The sequence below is a fragment of the Dasypus novemcinctus genome, chromosome 18, assembly GCF_030445035.2.
Source record: "Dasypus novemcinctus isolate mDasNov1 chromosome 18, mDasNov1.1.hap2, whole genome shotgun sequence".
Taxonomy (NCBI): Eukaryota; Metazoa; Chordata; class Mammalia; order Cingulata; family Dasypodidae; genus Dasypus; species Dasypus novemcinctus.
In genome coordinates this window covers 34,498,574-34,525,449 of record NC_080690.1, presented here as the reverse complement: position 1 = coordinate 34,525,449, position 26,876 = coordinate 34,498,574, and the positions used below count along the sequence as shown (strand labels likewise).

The 26,876-nt window shown below is 38.4% G+C and overlaps 1 protein-coding gene across 1 annotated transcript in view; it reads right to left on the bottom strand.

Annotated features, from left to right (window-relative positions):
• The window catches only part of AMFR (autocrine motility factor receptor), a 54,552-nt gene that overhangs the window by 15,899 nt on the left and 11,777 nt on the right, over positions 1-26,876 (bottom strand). Inside the window, exons 3-9 of the mRNA XM_058279996.1 lie at positions 25,763-25,927; positions 24,210-24,362; positions 23,237-23,277; positions 22,947-23,079; positions 5,854-5,987; positions 4,930-5,040; positions 509-699 (exon numbers count right to left, since the gene is read on the bottom strand). Of these exons, the coding sequence (XP_058135979.1) occupies positions 509-699; positions 4,930-5,040; positions 5,854-5,987; positions 22,947-23,079; positions 23,237-23,277; positions 24,210-24,362; positions 25,763-25,927 (928 nt within the window). The remainder of the gene's footprint in view (positions 1-508; positions 700-4,929; positions 5,041-5,853; positions 5,988-22,946; positions 23,080-23,236; positions 23,278-24,209; positions 24,363-25,762; positions 25,928-26,876) is intronic.

Below are 26,876 nucleotides of genomic sequence, written 5' to 3'. Positions count from 1 at the left end.
ATCAATCAGGCCCTTATATACTGCCCTTGGCCTTAGAATCTCAAGTGTGGTTTTTATTAAAATTCCTTTCAACACTGCTGGAAGGCAGAACACACCTTTTTAATGGTCAAACAAATGGGGTTCCAACTCTGATTCTGCTTTCTGGTATTCACTGGAAAAGCTACTCAATGGTCCTTCAATATAGGCTAAAGTACTACATTAATGCAGTAAATTATTGGCAAAGGTTTACTTTTAAACTGACCAAGCATGCTTCCTTGAAGGCACAGTTGACTCAATTTTACTATTACCAACTCCCCTGCCCTCACCCCCACCCATATTCACACAGGATTTACCAAAGTGCCTGGCAGAGAAAACTCCTCAGTGTCATCTATTTATATTTAAAGAAAATTTTCAGTTAAAATTGAAATATAATATTAACTGGCCTGTACAAGGCAATTTATAATTAAACAGCACCCTCTTAGCTGGAAAGACTCCTCCAGGTATAGTCTGGAGGCTGAAATCAACTAACCATCAAAGTGGAAGAAGTGATTGTGTTGGTTTAAGCGAGGTCTGCCTTCAGCTGCTGCCACAGGAACCAAATTCTCATCCAAGTTCTCTCCTTGATGGTCTTCCCTGACACGATTATTGTCAGCAATATTTAGAGACATTCTGCATGTTGGGCAAGAGGTGTCTTGTTCTAGCCAGGAACGAAGACAGGAGCTACCAAAAAGTCCAAAATAAGATATATTAACATGGTCAACTGTTCCTTATCATGTTCCAGCAAAATTTACCAGATGTACTCAATGATTCAAATGTGTTTCTATTACTCACCAGTGAAATTTAAATGTTGAGGAAAAACAATGAACATAAGCTAGTTGACAATACCTCTTTGCCCACTTCACTCTAATATATGTCTAGGGTGTTCCGCTGTGACCATTCATACTTTAACATATGTACTCATCTACTAAGCTCCTAGTCATGACCACTTCTTCAGTAAGACTTCACTGCGTGGTTCACCATATTCCTTTCCAATCCTATTGGGATACTTCAAAACCCATGGGGCTGAATCAGCAGTAGCATCATACTCATATACTTGAGTCCTATGCTCTAATGACCTTTTCTTTTACTCCACTTTAGCTACCTGCAACATGGTCATAACCTTGGTCTTGTCTTCAAAGTCTTGACGTGCAAACTCTCACTCACTAATGCCTCTCTCCTTTCAGCTCACTTCTTTGGGACCCACACTCACCAACATCCCCTACCCCCTGATAATACCATTTTCCTATCAGGCACACCCTCCATAGTCCTTACTTTCCTCCTCAGGACCTGGCTTACCATTATAACATTCCCCTTGCATTCACCACCTCAACTTCCCTGACCCTCTCCTATTTGTATTCTATTTTTCCAATGTAGCTAAAAGCTTCTTTTGCTCTCTATCAGAAGACTACTATGCCCTAATTATGGTAGACACTCAGGAAAAGGGAAGGATACTAGAAGTAGAAGATGTGAAATCTGGTCCCAACGCCACAGGCATGTCTTTCAGCCTCCCAGGATTAGTCCTCTCCACTAAAACCAAGAAAGGGTTGGATCGAGTGACCTTTCCCACTCTACAATACTATCTTTCTTCTATGATCTCCAGGAAGCACTGAATAAAAAATGTCCATTTCTTCTGTGTACATTGGTCCTTTTCTTTTGTTGGTAATTTTCTGGGATTGCATGCACAAATAAAGTTATGCAAGAGAATCTCACTATAATGTAATGATCTTCCTAGCAACCTAATGGCACTTAAGTAACAAAACTTGCCCAGAGGCCAAGATGAAGTTACTTCTTATAATCTCTGTGCTTTAAGAGTTGGTAATAGCAATGCTCATGAATAATGTAATCTACATGTGTGTGTACATACCACTCTATCACATTTTAAAATAATAAAGTACCTAAAAGCTCCTGTTTGTGATTATTTACATATTAGTCAAATAAATAATATTTTTAAAAATCCACTTCTCCTTAATAAAACACCATTTAAATCACACTGCTAGCAAAATCAGCCTAAAGTGGGACTGTAGAAGTAATTAAGAATCTTTGCCTCCAATAATGGTACAATGTGACACAATTTTCATATACAAATCTAATATTTCATCAACCACAAAAATGTCCCATATTAAATATAATAGCTTCAAAACTCCAGGGTAAATGCAACTAGTTATAGTTGTCTTCAAGGGGAAAAAAAAAAAGTAGACTTCCACAACTGAAAGAAATCCAAACTTTAGAGAAAACAGAAATTTTTCTATATACATGTATCAATAATATTCTACTGAATAAGTAATTTCTCCTCCTTCTAAGCATGACACTTCAATGTAATTAAATATCCATTGAACTCTAAAACCTTGCAAAGCATCTTCTATAACAACCAATTACATAGCTTTATCATAAATTAAAATGAATTTGCCCTTAGATTATCATCACATGATCTTGCTCCCACTTTATTAACTAAAGTTACAAAGTAAAGTGGACCAAGAGGATGTCCTAGCAATGGTTGCTAACTCAACCAAAAGTGAAAAAGTGTTTCAAAATTAAATTCTAAAACTAATCCAATTATATGCTTCAAAACATTTCTTCTGGGCTAAAATATACTTCTTGAGTTATTCTTCCCAACTAGTCCCCAAACTCCTTAGGGACATACTGAAAAGTTTTAGAGAAATGTGTGTGCATTCTCTGGTCTTCCCAGCCATATCCAGTTACACAAGTCACATATGTAAAAGAATCCCTGACACTTCTTATATTCCTCACTTCCCCAAATGGAGCATATGCTTTTTCATCACTCTCAAATCTGTTCTCTTATCTCTAACTCCATGGCCAACCAGTAGTCCAAGTTACTCTCTACACACACACACAAACCACTGCAGTAGTTACTAACCAGTCCCCCTGCAGCCAGAAGGATCTTTTCAAGCTGCAAATCTGATCACCAACCCCTACTGGAAAACCTTCAGTGGAATCTCATTCCTTCAGTGGCCTTTAAGCATCACAGAATCTAACGCCTTCTTGCTTCTCCTGCCTCAGCTGACATCACTCCCCATCTTACACTGAGTTCTAGTCACACAGGTTCTCTTATAATTCCTTCAACACACCCCATTTCTTCCTGCTTTGGAGCCTTTGTATCAGATGTTCCCACTGTCTCAAACTCTATTTCACCTGACCCATCCCTTCATTACTCATCTCAAGAGTCACTTCCTCCAGGTTCCTTTTTTTTTTTTTTAAGATTTTATTCATTTATTTCTCCCCACCCCCTTCTTTTTCACTTGCTGTGTCTGTTTGTCTTCCTTATTTCTTTAGGAGGCAACGGGAGCCAAACCCAGGACCTCTGATGGAGGAGGGAGGTGCATAATTGCTTGAGCCACTTCTGCTCCTTGCTCTGTTGGGTCTCTCATTGTGTTTTCCCTCCCCGCGTCTCTTATTACATCATCTTGTTATGCTCACCACGCCTGCCTGTCGCGTTAGCCCACTGTCTTCTTTAGAAGGCACCAGGATCCGAACCAGGAACTTCCCATGTGGTAGGCGGGTACCCAGTCACCTGAGCCACATACGCTTCCCAGGCAGGTTCCTTTATTACAAGCTCTCAAGAACCATATTCCTTTTCTCACTTAAATTATACTTACACATTCCTAAATAGACTGGTTAATTCCTATCTGTCTCCTCCATTAGATGGCAAAGCTCCATGAAAGCAAATGACCATATCTGTCTTTTTCATTTTATCCCCAGAACCCAACACAGGACCTGGCATATAATTATCTTTTGATAAATTTGTAGAAGACTCCAGCACCAAAGGCCTTCTAATATTAAAAAGGAGAAGAAAAACTATTTGAAAATATAAAATAAAGGAAAGAAGGTAAGATATGAAGACCAAAGATATAAAGATCAAAGGTTTCTCAATACACAAAACTGACCACAGATCCAAAAGGTAAAAAGATATCTCCATCCAGGGACAATTGCCAGACATTGTATGTCCTCCCATGGCCCACTGGATGGAACGTGGGAGAGTGTGGGCTATGGTGTGGACCACAGGCCATGGGGTGCAGCGATGCCAGAGACGTACTCACCAGATGCAATGGATGTGTCATGATGATGGGGAGAGTGTTACTGTGGGGGGAGTGGTGGGGTGGGGGCGGTGGGGGTGAATGGGGACCTCATATTTTTTTAATGTAATATTTTTTAAAAAATGAATAAATTGAGTAGAATTTGGGAAAAAAAAAAAAGGTATCTCCAGGTCCATCAACTTAAACAGAATAAACTGAATGAATTAGGTGAAACAGGTAGAGCCCCCATGAGATGTCTAGGCATAAATAACGTAAGGCAGTGAAGACTGCTATAGAGAGACAAGAAGGACTCCCTGGGTGGAGGATGAGCCTATACCATACACAGATCTATTCCAAACTTGAAGGCTTACAGCAGAACCTATTTTGTAATCCTCAATTCAGTCCTTCTGGACTATTTAGTGTTCCTGGTCTAGTCTTTATTGCAGCCTTTTCTCTGGTGTGTGTTTTTATGCTACTTTTGGGCATTTGCAAAATACAAAAATACACATTTTCTCTCTCCAATTAGGTAATAAGTTGTTTGAAAGCACGGATCTCCCACCTCTCTTAAATCTTACAGGCATACGTGCTATACCTCAGAGTTTAAATGGAGAAGGAATATGAAGACAGTTGACATGCCCATATACTAAGATGACAAATTGTGGGTAGGGAACAGTCTGGAGGGTATAGAGAAGAGGAGAAGGGATAAAGGAAGATACCTCAGAAACTTCCCTTCATACTCAACATCAGCAACACCCCAAGGCCTGTCCAAGGTAATATCCCCCACCTTCTCTGCTAGGATTAGCATCGGGTCCAGGTACAAAAAGCACCACATGCCCTAGACAGAATGCCAGTCTTATGTGGCCGTCCACGAAGCTCCTACTTGTGGAAAAGATGTCCACAGGGCAGTTTCCTTGCAGCCTGCATGGAGTCCCAGCAGATGGCACAGTCATCGTTATTGACAGCCAGCTCCTCTGGAGTTGCAATTGCAAACCTGTAAAATACAAAAAGAGTCCAGCAGGAATCTTTGTCACATACATACCTAGTACCACCTTCACAAACTTCAACCTTTTAACAGTGTGGTTACAAAGAAATCTTATTCAGTAAAAAATTCCAACAATGAAAAATATTACATTTGCTTTCTTTTCATGGCCATGAAAGCTTGAAACACTTAAACACAGAAACATAACTTTATCTTAACAATGGGTTCTATTAGCGATGACTTCAGGGAAAATTCCTGGGCAAAGCAGAGGAATAATATCCCCAAAGATCCAAACTGTTCCCCTGGACACATGTAAGGTGCCTAATAATCTTTCACTTTCAGACTTAGTTTAGCTTCAGGTTGGCCAATTAAGTACCTCCTGCTATGAAGTTAGGAGTATGTGCAGGTGTGGGTATATGGGTAAAGAATAAGTAAGCCCCAACCAAAAAAAATAAAGAAGCCCCAGAAAACTTCCCTTTAATAATGATGATTAAAAACAACATCGTAATAAGAGTACCAACTACATGCCTAGTACTATTTTAAGCATACTCCATGCATTATACCATTGAATCCTCCCAAGAGTTCCAGGAAGAAGATTCTACTGTCATTCCTATTTAGAGATGAAGAAACGGGCACGTTAAGTAAATTGCCCAAAATCACAAAGTAGCTAAATGGGAATTCAGATCCAGACAGTGAGATTCCAGAATCTACTCTTCCCACTCTGCAAGGAGTTGACAAAAGCACTTTCTGACGTGATCTGGAATTTGTTATTAATAATAGGCTAAAACAAGCAAACTTGGGAAACAATGACTTGTGCTTACTTACCTAGCTTCCATGTTCCCAACCACACGCAAATAGTTCTTATGCCGACGGATTCGACGTTGTACCTCGTGAAACAGATAACGCAGCTGCATAAAGATCACCAAGCTGGCCATGGATAACCAGATGTTGCCAAATAGCTTCAAAAAGGAGAACAAAATATAAAATAAAAATGAATGTGTTCTTACTAGTGATGAGGGTTTGATGTGCCTTAACTGTTGGTAAAGGTAAAATTAAACAACTTTTCAGAAAGCAAACCTATGTATCTCTTATCCCACACACTCACTGCATGCAGCAGTTTGATATAGTTTATGAATTTCAAAAATAGCTATTGGATTATGTTTGTAAACTGGTTTGTTCTTCTGGGCATATTAGATTATATTAAGATTCAGAGGTTTCACTTTTACTTGATTAAATAATGATTGAGACTTTGATTGGGCCACATCAGTAGGACATAGAGTCCCCACCCCCCTGGTGGGTAAGGACTCAGAGAAAACACACTGCAGAAAAGGGAGTGTAGAGTATTGATCCTGGAGCCTGGGAAGTAAACACATAGAGAAGCAGATGATGAAGAGAGAAGGCTCAATTGGACACAGCAGAGACCCCAGGAAGAGAGACAAGCTGTGTGCCTGATACTCGACAGCTGGCCTTGTAGAGAGAGCAGAGGCACTGAGCCCAGAGAGAAATGAGTCCCGGGAAGAGCGGAACCCAGGAAGCCTGAACCTTTCCAGACTTTTGGAGCCATCTTGCTCCAACACATGGCAACAGACTTTGGTGAGGGAAGTAACTTATGCTTTACAGCCTGATAACTGTGGGTTTCTACCCCAAATAAATACCCTTTATAAAAAGCCAACAGATTTCTGGTATTTTGCATCAGCACCCCTTTGGCTAATACATTGCACATGCTCTTTGGCCTAGTCATTCCATCACCACAATCTTTCCTAACAAAATAATCAGAAATTAAAAGGCTTTATGCAAAAAGACGTCCATCCATTCAATTATAAAAAAGAAAATTTGGAAATGAACAAAATGTTCAGTGGGGAAATGGTTAGATTGTAACCATAATGTAATTATTATATGCTGATTAATTATACTGATATATTATATAATATATATAATCATTTTTATATTTATTTTTATTTATTAACATTTTATACAACATTACATTTTCTCCAAGATTAATTATATGGAAAATTATATTTGTTAAGTGAAGAAAACAGAATATAACTACCTTAAGAAAAGTGACATGTGATTTTTTAAAAAAATGAATGTAAAGACATGAAATAGCAAATGAAAGAATACAATCTAAATATCCCATGATGGGAGCTGTTTTAACTAGATCATAGTATATCTATGTGATGAGATTTTTATCCTTAAGGTATTAAAATGGTTTAGAAGTATTGATGCTAACATGGGAAATGTACATAACACATTGGTTTAAAAAAAAAAGATATGTCAAAAATATGATCTCAATTTATGAATGTATACAAAAGTAGTAAATATAACAAAATGTTAACAATTATCTCTGGGAATTTGTTTTCCTCTGTTTTGGGTACCTCTTTTTTTTTTTTTTTTTAAACAAAAGCAATCAATGAATGTTCATTTTGAAAGAAAAGTATTTTTTTTGTTTCCTAATTTTTTTTATTAGCAAAGCTGTGGGTTTATAAGACAGTCATGAATAAACTACAGGATTCCCATTCATCATCCCACCACCAACACCTTGCATTGGTGTGGAATATTTGTTAAAACTGATGATAGCACTTTCTTATGCTTTTTCTTTTTTTTAACAGAAGTCATCTTTGTGACAATTGGTGAAAGATGATTAAAATAGCAATATTAACTATTGTCCACATTTAAATTAGGTGCATTTTAGTATAGTACATCTGGTATAATTCATAAAAGAACATTCTTATACTTGCACTATTAATTCAAGTCCATCATCTACAATAGGGGTCACAGTGTTGTACCGTCCTGCATTTTGTTAATTTTTATTCTAGTAACATATACAACCTATAGTTTCCTCTTTTACCTATAAAATTCGGTGCTGTTGATTACACTCTAAATAATATGCTACCATTACCATCACCCATTTCCAAACCTTTAAAATCAACCTGAATAGGAATTCTGTACAAATTAAGCATCAACTCCCCATTCTCTAACCTCAGTCTCTTCCCTGGTAAGCTACGTTATATTCTAGATTCTAACTCTATGACTTTGCTTATAATTAGTTCCTATCAATGAGATCATACAGTATTTATCCTTTTGTATCTGGCTTATATCACTCAAAAAATGTCCTCAAACTTCACCCATGTTGTCCTGTCAGAACCTCATTCCTTTTTACAGTTGAATAATATTCCATTGTATGCAAATACCACATTTTGTTTATCCATTCTTCAGTTGATGTATAGTTAGGTTGCATCCCATCTTTTGGAAATTGTGAATAATGGCACTATGAACACTGGAGTGCAAATATCTGATCTCTAAGTTCCTGCTTTCATTTCTTTTGGGTACACAGTAGCAGGACTGCCAGGTCATATGGTAATTCTATACTTAGCTTCCTGAGGAACTGCCAAACTGTCTTCAAATGCAGCTGCAACATTTTACATTCCCACCAGCAAGGAATGAGTGTTGCTATTTCTCCAAATCTTCTCAAACACTCATAGTTTTCTGTTTTTTTTTAATAGCAGTCATTCTAGTGGGTATGTACTGATATCTCATTGTGCTTATGACTTGCATTTCCCTAACAGTTAGTGATATTGACCATTTTTTCATGTACTTTTTACCCATTACTATATCCTCTTTGGAGAAATATTTATTCAAGTCATTTGCTTATTTTTTAATTGGGTCATTTATCTTTTCATTTTTGAGTTGTAGGATTTCTTTATATATTCTGGATATTAAACCCGTATCAGATATGTGGTTTCCAAATATTTCTTCCATTGAGTAGGCTATCTTTTCACCTTTGTGACAAAGTCCTTTGATGCACAAACATTTTTAATTTTGAGTTGATCACATTTATTTTTTTCTTCTTTCACTGATTGTGCTTTAGGTGTAAAGTCTAAGAAACCATTGTATAACACAAGAACTTGAAGATGCTTCCCTATATTTTCTCCTATGAGCTTATAATGCTGCCTCTTATAAATATAAGGTTTTTGGTTCATTTTTAGTTAATCTCTGTATCTGGTGTGAGATAGGGGTACTCTATCATTCTTTTTCATATGGATATCAAGTTCTCCCAGCACCGTTTGTTGAACAGACTATTCTTTCCCAACTGAGTGGACTTAGCAGCCTTGTCAAAAATCAATTGGCCATTCATAGGAGGGTCTACTTCTGAACGCTAAATTGAATTCCATTGGTCAGTATATCTAATCCTGCACCAGTCCCATGCTGTTCTGCCTACTGTAGCTTTGAAATGTGCTTTAAAGTAAGACAGTGTGAGTTCTCCAACAGCATTTCTCAATTTCGAGATGTTTTTGGCTCTTTGGGGACCCTTACCCTTCCAAATAAACTCGATAACTGGCTATTCCACTTCTGCAAAGTAGGCTGTTGTAATTTTTATTGGGATTGCATTGAATCTTTTTGGTTTTTTTTTAGTTCTCTCCCCTTCCCCCCCTCCCCAGTTGTTTGCTCTCTGTGTCCACTCGCTGTGTGTTCTTCTGTGTCCACTTGTATTCTTGTCAGCAGCACTGGGAATCTGTTTCTTTTTTGTTGCATCATCTTACTGTATCAGCTCTCTGTGTGTGTGGCCCCACTCCTGGGCAGGCTGCACTTTTGTCACACAGGGCAGCTCTCCTTATGGGGCGCACTCCTTGCGCGTTGGGCTGTATGGCAGGACACTCACTCCTTGCGTGCATCAGCACTGCACGTGGGCCAGCTTCACCACACAGGTCAGGAGGCCCTGGATTTGAACCTTGGACCTCCCATGTGGTAGGCAGATGCTCTATCCAATGAGCCAAATCCACTCCCCTGCATTGAATCTTAATGATATTTAGTCTTCCAATCAATGAACACGGACTATTTTCTTTTTTAGTTCCTCTCGGTATACAATTAGGTCTTTGGTATTAGCTCTTTCTTCTTTTTTCAGGTAAACATTTAGAGCTATATATTTCGCTTTCAGCACTGACTTCACTGTATCCCACACGTTTTGATGTGTTGTGTTCTCATTTTGTCTCAAGACATTTAATGATTTCCCTTGAATTTTCTTCTTTGACCTACTGATTAGGACTGTGTTATTTAACTTCCACATATCTGTGAATTTTCTAGTTTTCCACCTGTAACTGATTTCCAGTTTCATTCCATAATGGTCAGAGAAAATGCTTTGTATAATTTGTTAAATTTTTTGATTCTTGTTTTGTGACCCAACATGTGGCCTATCCTGGAGAATGATCCTGTGCACTAGAGAAGAATGCATATCCTATTTTGGTATTAATGGTCCGTATATATGTTAGGTTTAGTTCATTTATCAGATTATTCAAGTTCTGTTTCCTTATTGATTTTGTCTAGATGGTCTATATATTGAGAGGGGTATATCTGCAAATATTGTAGAGACATCTGTTATTTCTCTCAGTTTTGCCATGTTTGCCTCATGTATTTATTTTTTTCACGACTGACATTTTATTTAAATAGTTTCATTTTTAATTCCTTTTTAAAGTTTGGTGGCAATATTAAATGGTATTTTAAAAGAGGAGTAATTATGTACCATAGTGTTTATTTATCCATGATTGTTTTTATCCTTGCCATAAACAGATCTTATAATACTAACAGTTAAGAGTCATAATTTTGTATACTAAATTTTTTATTTAACATTTAAAGTTATTTTCTGGTTGATTCAAATCTTTGTATTTAGAACTGCATGAAAACAAAACCAAACTATATTGGATTTTCAGGAACAGGATCTGTTGCTTACATATATGTAATTATTAATAATCTTGAATTATTAATCTCACTTCATATTAGTTCTTACAAAATTCATCATTCAGGATATCAGTGTCACTTCACAATTCTATATTGTTATCCCATATAATTTCAAAAGGAAGATTTGTTCGAAGTTCTTGATTCTTTGCTGAATCGTGTGCTAAAGTGTACATATAACATACTTTATTTTCCATTAAATTTTCTGATATGAAATCCAGCTGAAGATTTTCCTAAATTGACTTTAAGATTCTTGTTTCCACAGCATAAGAATATTAATGCTAAGGAATGAGTGATCACTGAAGACATGCCTTTGTTCATCACACCCGTAAGTTGTATACAGTGTGAACTCTCACTTGCCCTACAAACGTTGCTGTATGAATGGTTTTGTGTGATTTTTCATGAATAATAACTCCATCATGAATTATCTGCTGCTTCCTCAAGGAGCTTCATCCTCTTGTAGAGACTTGTTTCTCTATCAGTTGGAGTAGTAGACTAAGACTCTTCCACTGTCATTACATTTATATTAGAGTTCTCCAGTATTATATCAGCATACCATCTATTATGTTCTGCTACATAGGAGACATTTATATCAGTTCTCTACCATATGAACTGGCTTAATTGATGAACTACTCAGAATGACTAAAGGTTCTGCCAGATGGATTACAAACAATTTCTTCAGTGTCTGAGTTCTACAATATACATAAAGGTTAAGTCAAGGACTGAACTCTCTTCCATATTCAAAGCATTTATAGTATGAGTTCTCTCATGTAATGTAAGGTTAGAACAATGACCAAAGCCTTTCACATACATGGCATTCACAGTGTTTCCCTCCAGTTTGAGTTGTCTCATGTTGAATAAGGTTACAAGAATAAAACAAGGTTAACCCAAACAGATGTCATTCTTACAGTATCTCTCCAGTGTGAGTTTTCTCATGTTGTTTCACAGCAAAGCAATTAGGGAAGGCTTTTCCACATGAATGACATTCATAGGGTTCTCTCCAGTGTGAGTCCTCTCATGTCATATCAGGCCAGAGTACCAAGTGAAAGCTTTCCCACATACATGACACTGATGAAGTTGCTCTCTGTTGTGAATTCTGATATTTTTTCAGGCCAGAAGAACTAGGGAAGGCTTTCCCACATAGGTGACATGCATAGGGTTTCTCTCCAGTGTGTGCCCTCTCATGTAGTTTTAGGACAGAACACCAAGTGAAGGCTTTCCCACATAGATGACATGCATAGGGTTTCTCTCCAGTGTGAGTCCTTTAATGTTGTCTAAAGTCAGTATAATGGGTGAAAGCTTTCCCACATAGGTGACAGTCATATGGTTTCTCTCCTATGTGACTTCCATTGTAATGTGTAAGGCCAGAGCTTTGAATAAATGATTTACCAGTTAGATGACATTCATATGATTTACTTCCCTGGTGAATTCGCTTTTGTTGATTAAAAGATAACTGGTCACTGGTTGCTGAAGTAGAGTTCTTTCCCTTGTGAGGGGACATATGTTCAGTCACTCTGGACACGTGAGTAAAATCTTCTGGCACTTCACTAAATGTAATGTCATCTTCTAATTATGAGATTTCTGCTTTGATGACAAGAAGGCAGACGTGTCTTTCCAGCAGACATGTTGCATGGAAAGCATTTGTTTTTTAAAATCACTTTCGCCTGTTAAGGATGTTCCAAAGCACAGCTGGTCTGGTGGAGTGTAAGAGGATGCCCTGAAGGCAGTTAGCACATTGGTGGAAGTGTTGGGTGGTGAATTCCTAAAGTACATGGAAGCCTTTAAACCTTTCCTGGGCATTGGATTGAAAAATTACTCGAGTACCAGGTTTGTTTGGCGGCTGTGGGGTCGGTGGGAGACTTATGCCATGCCCTGCAATCAAACATCTTACCTTTCTGTGATGAGGTGATGCAGCTGCTATTGGAGAACTTGGGGAATGAAAATGTCCACAGGTCTGTGAAGCCACAGATTCTGTCCGTCTTTGGTGATATTGCCCTTGCTATTGGTGGAGAGTTCAAAAAGTACCTAGAAGTAGTACTGAATACTCTTCAGCAGGCCTCCCAAGCCCAGGTGGACAAGTCAGACTATGACATGGTGGATTATCTGAATGAGCTAAGGGAAGGCTGCCTGGAAGCCTATACCGGAATCGTCCAGGGATTGAAGGGAGATCAGGAGAACGTACACCCAGATGTGATGCTGGTACAACCCAGGGTAGAATTTATTCTGTCTTTCATTGACCACATTGCTGGAGATGAGGATCATACAGATGGAGTGGTAGCATGTGCTGCTGGACTGATAGGGGATTTATGAACAGCATTTGGGAAGGATGTATTGAAATTAGTAGAAGCTAGACCCATGATCCATGAACTGTTAACTGAAGGATGGAGATCAAAGACTAACAAAGCAAAAACCCTTGCTACTTGGGCAACAAAAGAACTGAGAAAACTGAAGAACCAAGCTTGATCTGTTACCATTGGGATGATAACCTGAGACCCCCACTGGAAATCTCCAATCTTTTGAAAAACCCAGAGGTGAAGAGTGTGCACGGATGCTGAATGTTTGGGAATGAGAGGATGAGTGAGTGAGGCTTAAACACACCACACTGAAAATCCTGCCACAGCAGCAGCCACAGCCACCAAGAGCAGCGCTGTTAGTGAGCTAAGCACTGACTTTGTAGGAAACCATAACATCGGCCAGCTTGGAAAAGAGAAAAACGATGGATTTGCCTGCTTTTTAAAGAAAAAGAAAGCTATCTCTTCCCAGAAGAAGCTAGAACTAGCTTTTTTTGTCTTTTGGCCAGTGCTGAGTGGAATGACTGGTTTGGGAGAGAAGGAGGAGGGACTGGGTTCAGCTGTGGTGCTTTGTTGTAAAAGGCAGCTTGGCCTTTGCTACTGATGAGAAAGACCTGGCTCTCGGCCCACCTTCGGTGTACCTTTGCCACATAGTACAGTATGAGTGCCAACTAAAAGGAGGGTGAGAGACTCTTTTCAGTCTCAGAATGAGTGTGTGTGAGTGAGGCGGTATCCACATTCTCAACTTCAAGTCATTGCAGTTTTTCTTTTTCCCAGAAAAAAAGGGGGGGGGAGGGGGTTAGACATTGCATTTCATAAAACTAACTGAAGTTCTGTCTACTGATGCAGCACAAGAGATGTAAAAAAGAAAGGAAAGATGCTCTTTAGGTTTCTTGTTTTTTGGGGTCTTTTTTTATGGAAAACAATGGTCAGAGCTCCCATCCTGATTTTTTCATCAAAGGCGTCTTTCCTAATAATATGGTTCAACTGTGAATGTAGAATGGGGGGAGGGGGGAGGAAAAGAAAACTCTGGAGTTAGAGGATATAGAAAAAATAAACACACTTGTTACAAATAAAGAATGCAGACTTCAAAAACAAAAGCCACAACCCAAACAAACCAAAATTTAAATGCTCAGAACTGGCAACAAAAAAGAAAAGCTCTCTCCTGACTTGTATCGTGGTAGTCTGAATGCCCCCAGAAAATTGTGCCAAAGAGTTTAGGAAACAAATACGCAGTAAAAGAAAAAACATACACAAAACAAGAAATTTCAGGTAACTACTTTGGATTGCAAACGATAAATTTAATGTTCAAACAATCTGATAAAATAACCATTTGGAAACTGAAAAATAAATAAATAAATAAATAAAACCACTGTCGCTGCCTGAATTGTGACTTTGGGGGGAAAAAAAAAATTCTTTCCCTCCACAGTTCCTCTCCTTGTTCCAACTGGGAAAGCACACCTGATTTGCAGACCTGATGTCACAGACCTGGTCCAAGTGGTCCTAGAGCTGTAGGCAGCATCTCCTTGGGTCCCATAGGAATGAAGACTTTGACCTTCCTGCGGTGGCATTCAGGGTCCCAGATCTGCCTCATGTATTTTGAGGCACCAAAGCTAGATGCATAAATATTACTGTTATTTCTTCTTGGTGAATTGCCATTTTATTAATATATAGTGTCTCCCATAACACCTTTGGACTTAAAGTCTATTTTGTCCAATATTGGTATAGTTACTCCAGCTATTTTGTGGTTACTGTTTCCATGGAATATTTTTTCCAACTTTTACTTTCAACCTATTTGTGTCTTTGGTCTAAGGTGAATCTCTTGTAAACAACATATAGTTAGATCATGATTTTTTTTATCCATTCTGCCAATCTGTGTCTTTTGATTGATGAGTTCATTAACATTCGGTGTTATTACTGTAGAGGTAGTACTTCAGCCATTTTGCCCATTGTTTTTTATATGTCATCTCTTTTTCTTATCTCTCTTTTCCTTTATGTAACTTTCTTTTCTACAAAGTTGGCCTTTTGTGATGTACTGATTCCTTTTTCATTTCTGCTTCTGTTATTTTTTAAATACTTTCTTTGGGGTTGCCCTGGGGTTTATATTACACAACCTGCATCTAAAAAATACCAACTTAGCTTCAATAGCATATACGTTCTCTGTTCCCATAGCTCTGTTTCCACTCTATGTTGTTTTTGTTCCATTTTATCACTTTATATTTTGCATGTCCATGAACAGGAAATATGCATTTTTCTTATCAACTGTATTCTGACTCAAAGAAATTAAAAAGTAGAGCTATACATTGAGGATACAATATTTCCGGGTTTTGCATTTACCCCTTAGTTACCCTTACTGATAAGGGTTCCTTCACACTATACCAAGTTACTCTCTCCTGAGCTTTCTTTTCAAACTACAGAACTCCCTTTAGTGATTCTTGTAGAGCAGGTCTTTTTTAGACAAAGTCTCTCAGTTTCTGTTAGTCTTTGAATATTTTAAGTCACCCTCATTTTTGAAGGACAGTTTTGCCAGATAAAGAATTTCCAGCTGGTCATTTTTCTCTTTCAGTTCCTTAAACATATCAAACCACTACTTTCTTGTCTTCATGGTTTCTGATGACAAATCAATACTTAAGTCTTATTTAGGATCCCTTGAATGTGACAAATTGCTTTTCTCTTGCTGCATTCAGAATTCTCTATTTGGCATTTGACATTCTGATTATGTCAAAATAAATATGTGGCTTGCAGTAGGATTTGTTTGGAGTATGCTGCACTTCTTGAACACATCTGTCTTTCATAAAGTTGAGAAAATTTTGGCCATTATTTCCTCAGATATTCTTTCTGCCCCTTTTTCCTTCTCTTTTCCTTCTGGGACACCCATGATGGGTATGTTTGTGCAATTTGTGCTTTCACTCAAATCCTTCAGACACGGCTCAATTATTTCTATTCTCTTCCCTATCTGTTCTTCTGACTGTATCATTTCAATTGTCCTGTCATCTAGTTTCCTGATTCTTTCTTACACCTTTTCAAATCTGCTTTTGAATGCTTCTAGTGTATTTTTAATCTCTACTGTGCCTTTCATCTCTTAATTTTTCTTTTTTATGTATTTTTAAAAGATACATAGATCACACAAAATGTTTCTCTTTACTTTCAAATGTTTCTTTATGCTCAAACAAAACACTGTCTTCTTAATATCCTTCAGCTCTTTAGCTAAATTTTCCTTCATCTTCTTGAATTGATTTAGGCGACTTGTTGGAACATCTTTGATTACTTGTTCCAAATTCTGTGTCTCTTCTGAAGTTTTCATTTGTTCCCTTAACAGAGCCTTATCTCCCTGTTTCTAAGTATGGCTTGTACTTTTTTGCTGATAGCTAGGCATCTGATTATCTTGATGATATTTTTATTACCTGAAGGTCAGCTTCTCCCTCTTGTTTAGGGTTTAAATTTTTATTTTTTCTATTTTTCTCCCCTTATCCTCCCCACCCCCCAAGTTGTCTGTTCTCTGTGTCTATTTGCTATGTGTTCTTCTTTGTCCATTTCTCTTGTCAGCAGCACAGGGATTTGTGTTTCTTTTTGTGTTATCTTGTTGTGTCAGCTATCCGTGTGTGTGGCGCCATTCTGGGCAGGCTGAACTTTCTTTCACGATGGGCAGCTCTCCTTAAGGGGCACACTCCTTGTGCATGGGGTTCCCCTGTGTGGGGCTCCCCTACGAGGGGACACCCCTGCATGGCACGGCACTCCCTGTGTGCATCAGCGCTGCGCGTGGGCCAGCTCCACACGGGTCAAGAAGGCCCAGGGTTTGAAGCGCAGACCTCCCATGTGGTAGACAGACAACCTAACCACTGGGCCAAGTGCGCTTCCCTTGTTCAGGGTTTTATTTTCAACTGGCTTTGTGTTAAGGCTCTTCTTTGATGCACGGTCCAACTTATTCTAGACCTTTAGAATAATGTGTGTTTAACTGATCAGATTTTCTCAGCTCTTCTTCATCTGATTCTTGCCCTAGGTACATGATACAATTCTTAAGATTGCTCTTTTTGTGCAATTGTTTCACCTCCACGAGAAAGCTTCCTTTCCTATTCCTTCTCTAGGAATCTTGATCTTTTCTGTTTGTTTTGTGCAGAATTTTCTCCCTAGCTCTTTTTTTTTAAAGACTTATTTTTTATTTATTTCTCTCCCCTTCCCCCTCATTGTCTGCTCTCTGTGTCCATTCGCTGTGTGTTTTTCTGTGTCTGCTTGCATTACCTGGTGGCACTGGGAAATTGCATCTTTTTCATTTGTCATCTTGCTGTGTCAGCTCTCTGTGTGTGCGGCATCACGCCTGGGTGGGTTGCATATTCATGCAAGGTGGCTCTCCTTGTGTGTGGGGCACTCCTATGCGGGGGCGCCCCAGTGTGGCATGGCACTCCTTGTACACAGCAGCACTGCACGTGGGCCAGCTTACCACACAGGTCAGGAGGCCCTGGGGATCGAACCCTGGACTCTCCATACGGTAGATGGACGCTCTATCAGTTGAGCCACATCCACTTCCCTCTCCTTAGCTCTTACAATCTGTTTAAATTCTATCCCTCACTCAGTGCCCATTTTCCTTAGACCTTTCAGTTCTGAACACTCCTTCTTACAGCAGTTCAGTTTAACACACAGACCCTTTTTTCTCTCTGTGTGGCTCTTCTGTCTCCAGTTCCTTCCTTTAGGGTATCCCATTCCAGGAAGCCAGATGGGTCAATCCAGAAAGGTGGGTCACTCCACAAAAGTCCTTTTAATGGTTAGGTGGTCCAGCCAACAGAAACTGGATTGACTGTACCACTTGTCAGCTGCAGTTTCTACTACAGTCTCTTTCTCACCTCTACCCCCTGAGGGACACTTTTTTAAAAAAAGATTTATTTATTTATTTCTCCCCCCCCTCCTTCCCCATGGTCTGTTCTCTGTGTCCATTCGCTGTGTGTTCTTCTGTGTCTGCTTTATTCTCATTAGGCAGCTTCGGGAACTGATTCTGGGACCTACCACAGAGGGCGAAAGGTGATCACCTCTTGCGCCACTTCAGCACCCTTTTCTGCTACGTCTTCTTATTTTCTCTCCTCTATGTCTGTTTTTGAGTCATCTTGCTGCACCAGCTCTCCATGTCAGCCAGCACTCCTGCGTGGGGCAGCATTCCTGCACGGGGCAGCACTCCTGCACAGGGCAGCATTCTCACGTGAGATGGTATTCTGCATGGGCCAGCTCACTGCATGGACCAGTTCATCCTCACTAGGAGGCCCTGGGCATCGAACCCTGGACCTCCTATATGGTGGACGGGAGCCCAACTGCTTGAGCCACATCCATTTCCCTCAGGGGGCTCTTTTGTATGCAGCATTCCTCAGCAGCTTTGGTTCTGCCCTGGGTCTCTGTGGACTTGTGCTTGGATATGCATGGGTTTCTAAATTTTTCCTGCTATGAGTTGCTCTATAGTCTGTGTCCCTGGTGGGTGGGACCCTGTGGGAGGGACACATGTCACCATCTCTTAGCAACTCCCAAGCTATGCCAACACTGAGTATAGGGGAAAGAAGTGGACCAGCAATTCTGGGACAGGAATTTCCTACTGACATTTTTATTTTTCTTCAATTCAGTGTTTGTGGAGTCCTTCTCCAGTTTCTACCATTCTCTTGAGTTCTAAGCAAGTGAGGTTTGTCCTTTCATTTGCTGAATCAGTGGGGAGGGTTTTTCAGGGGATGTCTTAGGACGCCATGTTAATGACATCACCCTCTCTTAAGCCCCAAATATAAGACCACCAGCCATTTCTAGTCAAAATTTAGACTAGAAATGTGCTATCTAATCCAATAATTTTTATAATTATTTTATCTATTTTTAATTGTGGTAAAATATAAATAACATAAAAATCATTTTAGCCATTTCAAGTGGACAATTCTTTGACATTAAGTACACTATACTTTGTAACTTTTACCACTATTTCCAGACTATTTTCATCACCCCAACCAAAACTCATACTCATTTAGTAATAACTCCACATTTTCCTCTTCCCCTGGTAATCACTATTCTTTCTCTCTATGAATTTGCTTATTCTAAGTATTTCATATAAGAGAAATGACACAATATTTGTCATACTGTGTCTGGCTTCTTCCACTCAACATGACATCTTCAAGTTTCATCAATTTTGTAGCAGGTACCAACACTTCACTTCTTATAACTAAATAATATTCCATTGTATGGATATACCACATTTTGTTTAACTGTTCATCAGTTGATGGACACGGGTTGTTTCGACCTTTTGGCTATTGTGATGAATGCTGGTAAACAAATATCTAAGTCCCTTCTTTCAGTACTTTTGGGTATATTATACTTAGGAATGGAATTGCTGGGCTATATGGTAACTCTATATTTAACTTTCTGAGGAACCACCAAACTATTTTCCACAGTGGCTGTACCATTTTACATTCCTACCAACAATGTATGAGGGTTTCTGTTTTTCTGCATCCTCCCCAACACTTGCTATTTTCAGTTTTTTCAATAATAGCCATCCTGGTGAGCTTGAAGTGGTGTATCTCATTTTGGATTTAGTTTGCATTACTCTAATGACTAATGATGTTCAGCATCTTTTCATATACTTATCAGCTATTTGAACAACTTTGGAGAATTGCCTATTCAAGTCTTCTGCCCATTTTTTAACTGGGTTGTTTCTTTTTTCATTAAGTTCTAGGATTTCTTTAAATATTCTGGATATTAAACACTTATCAGATATACGATTTCCAAATATTTTCTTCCATTCTATAGGGTGTCTTTTTTACTTTCTTGATAATGTCCTCTGATACAAAGCTTTTAATTTTGATGAAATCCATTTTATCTTTTTTTTTCTTTTCTTTTATTGCTTGTATAGTGTGAAACCTATTGTCTACTACAAGGTCTTGAAGATATTTCTGTATGTCTTCTTGTAAGAGTTTTAGAGGGTTAGCTCTTATATTTAGGGCACTGATCTATTTTGAATTAATTTTTGTATATGGTGAAAGGGATTCACATTCATTCTTTTACATGTGGATTTCCAGTTGTCCCAGCACCATTTGTTGAAGGAGTATTATTTCCCCCTTGACTGGACTTGGCATCCCTGTCAAAAATCAACTGGTCATAGATGTGTGGATTTAACTCTGGACTCTCAATTCTATTCCATCAGTCTGTATGTCTATCCTTATACGAGTACCACACTGTTTTAACTATTGCTGCTTTGCAGTAAGTTTTGAAATCAGGAGGGGTGAATCCTCCAACTTTGCTCTACTTTCACGAAATTGTTTTGGCTATTCAAGACCCTTTACGATTCCATATGACTTTGAGGATCAGCTTATCCATTTCTGCAAAACAGGATACTGGAAATAGGGACTGAACTGAATGTGTAGATCACTTTAGGCAGTGTTAACATCATAAAAATATTAAATCTTCCAATCTATGAACACAGGATATCTTTCAATTTATTTAGATTTTTCATTTCTTTCAGCAATGTGTAGTCCTGTTTACAAGTCTTTCACCTGCTTGGTTAAATTTATTCCCAGGTATTTTATTCTTTTAGATGCTATTATAAATGGAATTGCTCTCTTGATTTCTTTTTCAGACTGCTCATTACTGGTGTATAGAAACTAAAGAATTCTGTGTGTTTATTTTGTATCCTAAAAATTGCTGAAGTTATTTATAAGTTTTAGTAGCTTTCTTGTGGATTCTTTGAGAATCTTTATATATATAGGATCATGACATCTACAAATAGAGATAATTTTATTTCTTCCTTTCCAATTTGGAGACTTTTCTTTCTCTTGCTTGACTGTTTTGGCTAGAACTTCCCATATAATGCTGAATAACAACAGTAACAACAGGCATCCTTGTCTTGTTCCTGATCTTAGAGAGAAAGCTTTCAGTCTTCTTTCTGTGGGTTTTTCATAAAAGCCCTTTATCAAGTTGAAAGTGTTCTCATCTATTTTTAGTTCATTGTTTTTTTTTAATCAGGAAAGAATGTTGGATTTTGCATTAATTGAGATGATCATTCACTCCCTTCATTCTATTAATGTGGTATATTACCTTGATTGCTTTTCTTATGTTGAGCCATCCTTGCATTCCTGAAATAAATCCCACTTGGCCAGGTGCATAATCCTTTTAATATGCTGCTGGATTTGGTTTGCTAGTATTTTACTGAAGATTTTTTTTTTCCTCTCCCCTCCACTCCCCTCCTCCCAGTTGCTGCTCTCTGTGTGTATTCGCTGTGTGTTATTCTGTGACCGATTCTATCTTTATCAGCGGCACCGGGAATCCGTTTCTTTTTGTTGTATTATCTTGTTGTGTCAGCTCTCCGTGTGTTGGGCGCCTTTCTTGGGAAGGCTGCACTTTCTTTCACGCTGGGCAGCTTTCCTTATGGGGTGTACTCCTTGCGCATGGGGCTCCCCTAGGGGGGGACACCCCTGCGTGGCAGGGCACTCCTTGCGCCCATCAGCACTGCGTGTGGGCCAGCTCCACATGGGTCAAGGAGGCCCAGGGTTTGAACCGCGGACCTCCCATGTGGTAGGCGGATGCCCTATCCATTGGGCCAAGTCCATTTCCCTTTATTGAAGATTTTTATTTCTATATTCATAAGGGATATTGGCCTGAAATTCTTTTCTTGTGCTGTCATTATCTGGCTTTGGTAGCAGGATAACATTAGCCTCACAGAATAAGGAAGTAATCCTTCCATGTCTATCTTTTGGAAGAGTTTGAGAAAGATTGGTATTAATTAAATCTTCTTTAAATGTTTAGTAGAATTCAGCTATGAAACCACCCATTCCTGGACTTTCCTTTGTGAGGAGGTAACCAAATAATTTTTTTTTTTTTTTTTTTTTTCCAAATAATTTTTAGATGCTGCTTTGGGAAGCGGACTTGGTCCAGTGGACAGGGCGTCTGTCTACCACGTGGGAGGTCCGTGGTTCAAACCCTGGGCCTCCCTGACCCATGTGGAGCTGGCCCACACGCAGTGCTGATGCGCGCAAGGAGTGCCGTACCACGCAGGGGTGTCCCCCGCATAGGGGAGCCCCAAGGGCAAGGAGTGCGCCCTGTAAGGGGAGCCGCCCAGCACGAAAGAAATGTGCAGCCCGCCCAGGAATGGCGCTGCACACACGGAGAGCTGACACAACAAGATGACGCAACAAAAAGAGACACAGATTTCCGTGCCACTGACAACAGCAGAAGCGGGCAAAAAGAACACGCAGCAAATGGACACAGAGAACAGACAACTGGAGTGGGGGTGGGGGAAGGGGAGAGAAATAAATAAAAAATAAATCTTTAAAAAAATATAAATAAAATAAATGCTACTTTGATAGTCTTATAATTTTCATACACTACCCACCAAATATGTTGATTCTTACCATTATTACATCACTGAAGTGCTAACTAAAGATGTAAGTTTTCTACTACTTTAGATTATAATTTCTAACATATCAAAGCTAAAATTAAACAATGAGAGTAGAAGGAATTAAGTGTAAACACTATTTTAAATTACAATCAGGAAAATGAATCACTTCATAAAGAAGCTAGCACTGCAGGAATTCCCATCACTAGCTACAATGTAACTGTTAAATATCAAAAATCAAAGAAACTATGAGGAGAGCTATCCTTTTAATTTCATGCTAGAGAAATAGCCAATTGACCTATGTCTAGGAAAAGACATCCAAGTCTAGGAAAAGAACACACACTTCCTAAGCCGGACACCAGCCAAAGTGGTTTCATGATACTTGGTGGGAAAAAGAGGAAGGATGCACAGCTGCATTTGTTTTTATATATAGCCTTTTAAGTGGTTCATCCAGAGCTTAGTTCAAATGCTTCATTTTTTAAATCAATTTACCAGGGTTCCTAACTCTGAAAAACTTAGCCACCTAGGTTAGAGCCCTTTCTGAGCAAACTTACCAACATGTGAATATGGTGCATGAGGTCCAGGGATAAGAGGGTGAGTTCCATAACAAAATCTGTGTAGTAGACATACGTTCCCTTTCCTTCCCATGTCCCTTCATGGTTGAGGTCCCAGAGGTGAATTATATATCTGCAATGGACAAAGAAAAACACCTTAATAATTTACTGTTATGAATGAATTTGGTTTAAACTTGATATAATTTAGTCATATTTTCATAGTTATGTTACATCTTAAATCAACTCCATGAGTAGACCTCAATCACCAGCTTCCCAAAATTTCCACTCACCGTAAAATCACATGAGCAGTCCTCACTGTCACAAGAAGAGACTGTTTAAAAAAGAAAAAAAAGACTTATTTTTTCTTTTCAATAAAATATACAACTGCTCAGGCCAAATTTACCTTTATAAAATGATGGGAGACAAACATTTCTTAGTTCAATTAATAATAAGCAGATTCAAGTTTACGAACCCAAAAAATATCTACATGAGCTAGAATCCCAATGCATGGTGAGCCTTTTCCTGTTAGAGGGTGACATCCAATCACACCTGTCCATCTCCTGGGAATACCTTCTACAGTTCTTGGTGTTCTTCCTAATAGTTTAACAATCACTTTTACTTTATACAGGACTAAATTACCACAATCGATTCCCCTACAGGAGAATCTGAATACTTAGTGATCCTTTACCTCTAAGTATAGTTCAGTAACTATACTCCTGGAAATGAACACCTGCTTGCTAGCTAATGCTTCATGCACTCCCTTCGTCCACACACAAAAAAAGAGAAATAGGGGAGTGGTTGTTGCTCAGTAGTTGAGCACCTGCTTCCCATGTATGAGGTCCTGGGTTCAATCCCTGGTACCTCCTAAAAAAAAAAAAAGAAAAAGAGAATAAAGGAAATCAGAAGGAAATAGGTCTCTTGTGGTATTTTGTATTATATAAATTGATATTAAGAAAAATTTCTTCTTAATCTACCAGAACTGTTTTTCCTAGCATATAGAAACCATAATATAAATCATGACAAAAATCATGACAAAAAATAATTATTAGGTTGTAGCAAGAATTACATGAAATAGCACATATAAAAGCATTCAATACCAATACTCAACTCAAAGTAGGAACTCAATAAATGCCTGTTAAAATGAAAGACCAAAATATCCATCAGTTACTTTATAGGTAAAAAATAATCTGACAATAATCCTCTAGGTCCCTTGAAAATATACAAGAATATAATCAGAGCCAAAGCCTGTGTATATCATCTTACCTCTGCAGCCATGAAAGCTAATGTGTGCATTCCATGGGTATAGCCTGTGACACAACAGACAACTGCTAAGCCACAGCAGGAAAGCAGCATAGCCATCAAGAGAGACAGGACTCGACCATGGCTACTCATCGGTGTTGTGGGAGAGAAGGAAAGCTGAAATGTACAAAACAGAGTAAGGAAGCCCATTCTCTTTTCCATAGTTGTGCTAAAACTTCACTGAGAAGCTAAAGGTTATCCCTGGCTTCTTTGCTTAGGGATTTGTGCTTAGTTGCATGGCCAAAATGGAAAGCACAGAACAGCATCCTATAAAATAATTATAACAATATAATATAATTATATAACAGTATATTTATAATTAATTATTAACAATATAATAATAGTTATAATATTATTATAGAAACAATAATCCTTCCACCTACCTAAATATGGGTATAAGCTAATAGAGATCTTTATAATTTATCAAATAAAAAATATACACTATATTTTCATCTCATATTTTTAAGAATTCTGCTACCAGCAAGATTATAGGTCTTTGGAAGCAATTTTACAAGGGTATGGAATTCTATCTTCTAACATTCAATAGGACTCAGGACAGTGCCATGGTCTGTTGCCTTTCTCAGTTTTGCTTTAGCCTTCTCTCCCAAAAACCAGCAGGGGACATTCCTAGTCTGTTTAGGGCTAGGACAACTGAAATGTAATTCAGATACAGATTTACTACTATTACGATGTGAACATTACAGAGAAAAAGGAATAGGTTGGAAAAGAAAACCTGGAGCTGTGACTCCTGAGGAAGTAGGTGTAGATAACAAACTAGTTTGGCTTCTATTACTGACCTGGATGTGGGGTTGAATTATGAAGGAGCTTAAAGCTTTGAGAATGAGATTAATTGACAAAGAGATGCACGTGCCACCTGGTCCCTGAAGACTGGGTAAAGAAAAGGTAAGACCAGGCCCTGGAGTGGGTTGAAATGAGGGACAGCATTATAGGTACACATTTACCCAGGATCCACAAGAGATTAGTTCAGGAGAACTAATGAGGGAGGGTTCACCTGCACAGTTCTGATCTGAAGCTGAGAGGCAGATCTTTAATCCAGACAGAAAAGGATTCTGCTTCTCAAGGAAACAAGGCAGCTGAAAGGGTTAATTCAGTCCTGGTCTGGGGTAGAAAGAACATACTAGTTAAAAAGAAGCAATGTAAGAGGGGAAAATTGGAAGGAGAATAGGAGAGAAAATATCCAGACTAATTTTTATGCAGTTTATATATCAGGATTTCTTTGCACTGTGATTGATGCAAGGTATGTAGGTAAGCTGACCCCACATGGGCAGGAGTGTAATACTCTATGGGGTAGGGGAAGAAACCTCTCTAGGAGACACTGATACTGAATCCCTTGGCTACTGCAGAAAGTTCCTCAAGAAACAAGTAATGGGTACCTAACCCAAAAGCCTTCCCCTTGAGAGCTACCCAAGCAGGCCTATCATGGTTCATTCATACTACACAATTCAAATCTGACAAACATGTGACTAAGCAAGCAAAGAACTTGGCTAAAAACTCACATATTCAAATCGGTCTTTGCAGAGCTGAACCATCAGGTGCAGAAATACAAGTCCAGCAAACCATAGGCACCACATGACCACCTCTTCGACTGTCTGGACATTCAGCACACCAAAAATGAAAATGAACTTGTAGAAAATAAAATTCCAAAACTTGTCTTTGAGATGCTAAAAAGAAAAATGTTATAACGGTGAGTACCATCACACCTAAGCCACTTAAGAGAAGTTAACAAAACCAGAGACAGTTTCTATGGAGAAAATATTCTAAACTTAGCTTACTAACACTTTCCACAAGAAAACAGAGGGCAAAGGGGAAAAAAAACACTCTGAGTAAGAACAGAGGTGAAGCACCCAGAAAGTAATTTGTAGACTTCAGATTATAACCCTGAATCAGTCATGGAATTACTGCCACTTTTTAAAAACCCAATAAAAAGGGTAGTGATATTAAAACTAGTGCTTTATGTTTTAAAAAATCGAAATAACACCATTTCAAAGCACAATAGAAAATAATGGCAAGGGCAACAAATATCATTTCCAACATTTCTGCTGTCTGGGTACTTAAAATTGAAGAGATTAGACTTGCTTTTTCATTTTTTAAAAAAGATTCCTCATACTGAAAAATATGCTCATTTGCCAGCCCATAGTCAATAAAATATGAAAAAACATAAAGGCAATTAAAATAAAATGATGCTTTAATATTTTTATGCATTTGTCTTCTTCTTTATATGTAAAACACATTAATATTTGTATACTTTCTTTCACTTATTGCATTGTGAGAGCCCTCAAAATCAGTGAATATTCCATGAATATTGATATTAATAGTCTCATTTTAATGATTACACTTGGACATTGAAACTTTTTTAAATTTTTCATCATCAAGAAAAACTGTAATGAACATCTTGGTACATATCTTTGGATGCTTCTATTTCTTTAACAGTATTGGGTCAAAGGTTTACAAATTTTTTTATAGTTTCTATTATATAACATCCACCTGCTTTCCAAAGTTGTCTAAGTGTATACTCCCACCAGCAGTGTATAAGAATACCTTTCCTGTCCTCTTTCCTATAATCAGGACTCTGAATTAAAAATTTTTACAATTCTGAAAAAATGGGGCAAT